The following is a 7491-nucleotide window of genomic DNA, read 5'->3' as shown; positions in this document are numbered from 1 at the left end:
ACAGACAAACTTCAAGCACATACAGAATCTGAAGGAAACAATAACTGTTCAATTCACTTGATCAATTTTCTGTGCATCAAGTCCCAGGACTGAAAAATATTCATAATCTTCAATAGAATCTGGATTTTTGTTAAAAGCCTATTGATTCTTAAAATAAGTTATTCATTCAGAAAAGTAAACAGTTCATAAAGATGCAAGTTGCTCAATTTTTATACTGTAAACACATCTTGATTGAGAAATAAAACACAGGAACACTCTAGAACAGACCTCAATTCATTTTCTTTTTTTTTATTATTGTTGATTGTTCAAAACATTACATAGTTCTTGACATATCATATTTCACACTTTGATTCAAGTGGGTTATGAACTCCCATTTTTACCCCGTATACAGATTGCAGAATCACATCGGTTACATATCCACTGATTTACATATTGCCATACTAGTGTCTGTTGTATTCTGCTGCCTTTCCTATCCTCTACTATCCCCCCTCCCCTCCCCTTCAACTCATTTTCATATAATACTTTTACATGTCCTCATGTAACCATTATTGTAATTTTAGAACTGTATACAAACACAATACATTACTTTTTTTTTTCTCTGCCTTCATTCATTCAACATTGTCTTTGTGATATTTAATCATTAAGGTGCTTATACAGTAAATCACAAATTTTATAGCAACATTGTATTTCTTTGTGTGAATATTCCATACCATATTTATCCATAATAGTATTGATAGGCATTTAAATGTATCTAGGGTTAACTTTTATGAGCAATGCTGCTATGAATAATTTGCATATATCTTTCAGAAAATAAAAATGTAAGTATTGCTTTTGAAGAATGTTTAGTCATAAAATAAGTACACATATATTCAGCTTTAGTAAATACCATTTACTCAGAAAACTTGTATAAACACCTACAAACCACAGGCGGTGTGAGAATCCCAAGTTCTCCGCATCTACACCCACACTCAATGTTCTATGTTCGTTTAATTTTTGCCATCTGCTAGCATGTAATGGATATCTCATTACAATTTAAACTTTGTACTCCCCTGATAACTAGTAAATTTGACCACATTATTTTGTTTATACATCTTTGGGAGATTTTATGTATCATACCTGTTCAAGTATCCAGGTTTTCTTCAAATTGATTTCTAGAAAATCTCTTTCTCAGACGTTTGAAAAATAAAAAAGAAATATTCAAATACTTGTCCTGGGGAAGTATAAATTTGGGGAAAAGAAAGGGAAATTTTGCAAAAGCAATTGTAAAATCAATTATACTCATTGCCCAAATTGAATTTATTCCAGAACCTAAAAAAATGAGTAAGTATATTTTAGCAAAATAAGAAAATCAAGGGAAACACTTAAATAATCATATCATTAAATCCAAAATCAAGTATTTGATAAAATTCAAGGTTTACAAAAATAATTAAAAATTTTTGTAAACTATGAATAGAATGAAACATGGTCGATATGGGCAGTAGACAAAGGTAGGTCCTTTTAGACAAATTTGGCATTTCAGATCAATAGAAACAGTAAATTTTTTATTAGATGCTACTGTAATAATTAATCACTCGTGTGGAAAAGAAGACAGGTGACCACTATCACACCATCCACAGACATCCTTGCCAGATGATTGTACATCCAATGATGAAAGAAAAAAGCTATATGTTCATAGCATCATCACAGTAATTATTTACTAATTAATCAATAAGTTCTTGTAATCTCAAACCACAAGGGAGTAGTTTGATTAATTTACCTATGCTGAAATTACTGAAAAGTTTTGTAATCTCCCTTGGGCTGCATTCCTATTCCTAGGAAATACCCTGCTGTTTCCTGACATAGCATACTTCTACCCTGGAAAGTCTTCCTACTATATGCACATCTGTCCCCATGCTGGTTTACACTCCTTTCCTTTCCTCTAATGTCTTTCTTTAATTCATTCAGATTCTCTCTCTCTCTCTTTCTCTCTCTCTCTCTCTCTCTCTCTCTCTCTCTCTCTCTCTCTCTCCCTTTCTCCCTCCCTCACTCCTTCTCTCTCTCCCTCTCTCTGGTTTGTACAGCCTCCTGGGTTTCTGTCAAACACCCCACACTCAATGCCTGCCAGGATAAAATCCCTTCCTGCTCCAAATGAGTCCCAAAATATCTGCTCTGAAGTATTGTGAAGTATGTTCACAATGAAGTGTGTTCCTGCTCTGAAGTATTGTGAAGTACATTCACAATGCTCACTGATTATTTGTATTCTATTTAAAATTTATAATAAGAGTGACTATATTACTTTTACTACTGATAATGATTCCTTGGGCTTTCTTTCTTTTATTTTTTCTTGAAACCATTTTGCCTGCCATTTACCAATTTTACTAAATTCTTTCAAATTTGTACTTTTGGCCTTATTGATTTTCTCAGTTATATACTCATTTCTATTTACTTTCTATCTTATATTTGTGGCCTGAAAACAGGTGACAACTATTTCAATTATTGGTATGAGAACACTTTACTAGAAAAGTAACCTCTCTTACCATCTGAAAATGACCAGAAAAGTCAGTGTCATTCTAAAGCTGCTCTCCAGGAGCATGGAAAGAGCCATGCCCCTGGTATGGGCAGTAGGCATAAAAGAATAATGTTCCTTCTGATTTAATAGTGCTCCTTGAGGAAAATCACCAGTAATAGACAAATGAGTGTTGAGCTTTGCTACATGCCAGACACTTGTCAAGACTGTTATGTGTGTTGTCCTCACTCCTCACACTAATATCATGAAATTGGCACTGTTACTTCAACTCTATAGATTTGGAAATTAGGGAACTCACTTCAGGAGTTAGAACTAGGTTGGTATGACTCTGGTGCCCAAGATCTTATTCAAAACAAGATATTCTTCTAGAACTCATAGTATTGTCCAGCCTCCTTCACATAACATACAAATACCTAAGCAATTTGGTTCATTTCACTCTTCTAAGCATATCCCCTATGATTTCTGATTATATTCTTTTCCTCTAACTATAACAAAGTATTTGAGTTTAAATAGAATGATTCTCTTTTTCTCATACATTTATGAATTAATACTACATGGCATGGCAAGTCAGAGGAGAAAGAAGTTATTATTGAATGAAGACATCTTTGTGGAACAGATGAGATTTAATTTTGGCTTTGAGAAGTTGTCATGGTATAAAGTGCTAAAGTTAATAAAAATAAAATGTTCAGAAATTGCTGCTCAAATAATAGGATAAATGAGAGCATAATGAGGAGATAAAAGACAAATTCAATCAAGATGGTGGAAAACCTGAGATATTGTGCTACTTTAGAATTCATTCTATGATGATTTAAGAGGCATTTACAATAAGAATATCATAGTTATAAATAGAGTTTAATTTTTCTGGAATAATCAAAGTGTTCATTGAAAAAATAAGTCATCAAGAGAATAGTTTGAAAATTTAAAAATACAAAGTACCAACATTTTAAGTGCCTTGGAAGCTAGAAGTAGACCCACAAGGAGTCCATGGGCCAGGTATGAAAGGCTGTAAGGCAGAAAATATACTGCACATCTGAGGGCATTCACAATCATTAAATTATAGTTTTACCTACAAACCAAAGATGCACCAAAACCCATTCCTGCCCAGAGCTATATATTTTCAATCTTTGTTAGGGTCAAGATAGAGGAACTTATCTTGGGCAGTGCCAATGTGAATGTGATGGATGAAATGGGTTAAGACAACACTAGAGATAGCTTGAAGAAGAGTTTCCTATGTCTGCAAGGGTAAGAGAAATGTAAATAGAATGCAGGATCTGTATTCCAATTTTGTGCTGAGTTAGAGGAGCTACCAAAAAATAGAGCATGGTTGGACACAGTTAAAAGGTGTTGAAATATCCTAGAAAGTGATTGAAGTTATAAGGGAGATCATTACATGGGTAAGGTCATTTGAGCTATGAAATTAGGAATAGTGTAAGTGATATGGATGTAGCTAACAATAGGTGGGTGGTTTTTCTTAATGTATAATAGATAGCTCTGAGCTAAATTCTTATCTAGAAGATAAGATTTACTTATCACAGAAGCCAAGCAAATTAGGAACTATTGTTACCACTCTTGTACAGTGGAGGAAACTGTGAATTGGTATAGTATAGGTATGTACTTAAACACTATCCTAGTTAATTAGCTTCATAGGACTGGGCTTTGAACCCAAGCACTGTAACTCAAAATTTAAACAATATTCTTTAGAGCACATATTCCAAAGTCAAAATTGGTACTGAAGTGCAAATTGGTGCTGATACAAAGCAGTGTAAAGAAAGATTTTGATTGGTTTTAGTGTTTCCAGTAAATAACAAATTAAATACCATACAATATAAAATACAAAACAAAAACACCAACCAATGAAGCACATGTTGAGAATGATAGAAATTGTGTGTGAAGACTATGGAGATAGCTGAACACAATTATGTTTTAGAAGAGTATTTTTACAAATTGTTAAGACTCACTCAGCATTTACCAGTGCCATGAATGACTTTCTGACATTTTGCATGAGTTAATTTATTTAATCCATACTGGATATGTAAGAACTGATTGAACTGAGAAAAATAGGTAAAGGGCAGAGAGAATCATGAATGGCAAGTATGTAAAACAGAGCTTTAAACCAAGGCAGTGTGGCTCCACAGTCCACATGTTCAACAACCACAAAGACACTGGAGAAAGCAAGTGACTGTTAAATAGAATTGAATGCAAGCTTTTGCCAAGAAGAGCCTGAATCAAGCAGAAACTATATTACATTAATGTTTCGTATTTCATTAAATTATTTAGTAATTACTTATAACAATTATTTTAATTATTACTTGTTAAATAATAATGCATTCTCAGTATCAGTTTAAGGAGATTCATAGATCTAGTCCTTTATGCCAAAAAATTCCCACTTTTTGAAGTTTGGTTTTGTTATTTTTTTTCTTGAAAGAACTGAGACAATAGGTACAAAATGTTTGCAACAATGTTATAAGAGAATTCTTCTTAAAAAGAAATACTAAGGGGAGGGTGGATAGTAGAGGATAGGAAAGGCAGCAGAATACAACAGACACTAGTATGGCAATATGTAAATCAATGGATCTGTAACTGATGTGAATCTGCAATCCGTATACAGGGTAAAAATGGGAGTTCTTAACCCACTTGAATCAAAGTGTGAAATATGATATATCAAGAACTATGTAATGTTTTGAACAACCAACAATAAAAATTTTAAAAAAAAGAAATACTACAATAATTTTTTCATACTAATATATACTTTTCAACTTTGCAAACATTAAATATTATTTTAATTCCCTAATCATGTTTGCAAGCAATTATGTATTTATGTGTGGGGAAAGTCTTCCACTCTTTCTATATACTTCAACCTTTTAAATATACTTAATGAGAGAATTTGCGAAAATATTTGTGACACATTTGTGAGTTTTCATGTGCTACAGAAGTTGAATCTAAATGTTCTTTTTTGACACAGTGTGGGCCACACTGTATGTAAATGCAGCCACACATGCACTGCACATTAGGGAATGGTTATTTAATATTATGTCTCTTCAATAAGTCTCCAGCACAAAACATCCATTAGAAATGTTGCTCTCTCCTCAGCAGTCTCCTCAGGGCTCCTTTCACATCCTTGTTCCTCAAGGTGTATATGAGGGGGTTGAGGGTGGGAGTCACAACAGTATAAAAGAGTGTGAGGAACATGCCCTGGCTGTGGCCAAAGGATCTCTGTGGTTGGATGTATATGACTGAGCTGGTCCCAAAATAAAGGAACACCACTAGTAGATGAGAGCCACAGGTCCCTAGAGCCTTGCGCCAAGCTTGGGATGACTTAATATTTATCACAGAATGTGCAATTAATCCATAGGAGACAGATATCAATGCCATGGGAAGGAGGAGGAGAACTAATGTAGCTACAAAAAGCTGGACTTGGTTTGCATGAATGTCAACACATGCCAACTTGATCATGGCAGGCACTTCACACAAGAAGTGGTGGAGACGACGGTGCCCACATCGAGGAAGCCGCAGGGTGATGGTGCTTTGGATCAGAGTGTTTCCCACTCCACTTAGCCAAGCTATTCCTGCCAGGGCCTTGCAGAATGATGGGTGCATAACAGTCATGTAGTTGAGAGGTCTGCAGACAGCCACATAGCGGTCAAATGCCATGATACTAAGGAGAACGCACTTAGTGGAACCTAAGGAGAGGGACACATAGAGTTGTAGGACACAGCCGGTGGATGTGATGGTCTTGGCTGGTCCCCTCAGGTTCCACAACAGCTGGGGCACGATGCTGGTAGTGAGGGCAAGGTCAAGAAAGGAAAGATTAGTGAGGAAGAAGTACATAGGTGTGTGGAGTTTGGAATCCAGGCAGGAGACCAGGATGATGGTTGTGTTGCCCACAAGGGTCAGAAGATAGGATATCAAAACTACCATGAAAAGGATGATTTCCAACTGGGGTTGGTCTGAGAATCCAAGCAAAATAAAACCTCCCTCAGAGGTTTCATTGTTTTCTTCCATCAGTCTTCAAAGGCAAAAGAGAAAAATAGAAATTCAATCTAGGGAAATATTATTATTACTATTTACCTACAATATTTGAGATGAACTCTTAGATAAGGTTTTTAACCAGTGAAATTCTACAAAGAAGAAAAGATAATTATTAAAAAGACATTAATAAATGCAAATGCCTTTTTCTGTCATTTTTTGTCACAGTAAATATTTGATACCTCCTATTCTTCATGAAACTGTCTCTTTCCCTTACATGTCAAATTTATTATTAAAGATAATCTACTTAGGAAAAGCTTCCATTTGGTCAGAGTGACAAAAATCTGACTAACATAGCACTCAACCCTGACAATAACAACTTAGGCAAAGTTGATCTGGAGCTCACGTTTCAGAGGGTCAGTCCATGGTCAGTTGACTCCATAGTTCTAGGATTGAGGTGAGGTGGAGCATCATGGAAGCAGAGCATGGTGGAGGAAATTACTCACCTCATGGTGACTGGGATGTAGAGAGACAGAGAGGAGCCAGAGGGACAGTATATAATCCTCAAGGGCACATTTCCAGTGATCTCCCTCCAGCCACACCCCACTGGCCTACAGTCACCCCCCAGTACAGTTGACCTTTCAAATGATTAATTCTTCAAATAGATTAATCTATTTATGAAGCTATAGCTATCATAATCTAATCCTCTTACCTCTGAACGTTCTTGCATTAACAGCTTTTGGGAGACTCTTCATAGCCAAACCATAACAAGTGGCTACTTAAGTCTGTTAAAAGTAGGAGCGAAGTAACAGACAAATGCTGACAGTAATTTAAAATCATCATTGAATGGATTTTCAGTGATTATTGTTCATAATAATGGAAATTGTAGTGCAAAAACAGTGAATGAAAGTCAAGAAATTGATCAGGAAAATAAATGGATTGTATTATATGTCTTATTTTTTTTTTTGTCATCTTACCGACAAGATGGATTATAATGATGCTTCTTAAATTTAATTACC

The 7491-nt window shown here is 35.1% G+C and overlaps 1 protein-coding gene across 1 annotated transcript; it reads right to left on the bottom strand.

Moving 5' to 3' along the window:
- Positions 1–5572: 5572 nt before the first annotated feature.
- On the bottom strand, positions 5573–6508 carry LOC143402082 (olfactory receptor 2G6-like). The gene has a single exon (XM_076859565.1). It carries the CDS (start codon positions 6506–6508, stop codon positions 5573–5575), a length of 936 nt encoding a protein of 311 aa, XP_076715680.1.
- Between the last annotated feature and the right edge of the window lie 983 nt (positions 6509–7491).

This window comes from Callospermophilus lateralis, chromosome 6 (genome assembly GCF_048772815.1).
Source record: "Callospermophilus lateralis isolate mCalLat2 chromosome 6, mCalLat2.hap1, whole genome shotgun sequence".
Taxonomy (NCBI): domain Eukaryota; kingdom Metazoa; phylum Chordata; class Mammalia; order Rodentia; family Sciuridae; genus Callospermophilus; species Callospermophilus lateralis.
This window is presented reverse-complemented; position numbering and strand designations above follow the sequence as displayed.

Excerpts from the sequence above, each read along its gene's own strand:
- LOC143402082 (XM_076859565.1), bottom strand. The coding sequence starts at position 6,508 with ATGGAAGAAAACAATGAAACCTCTGAGGGAGGTTTTATTTTGCTTGGA.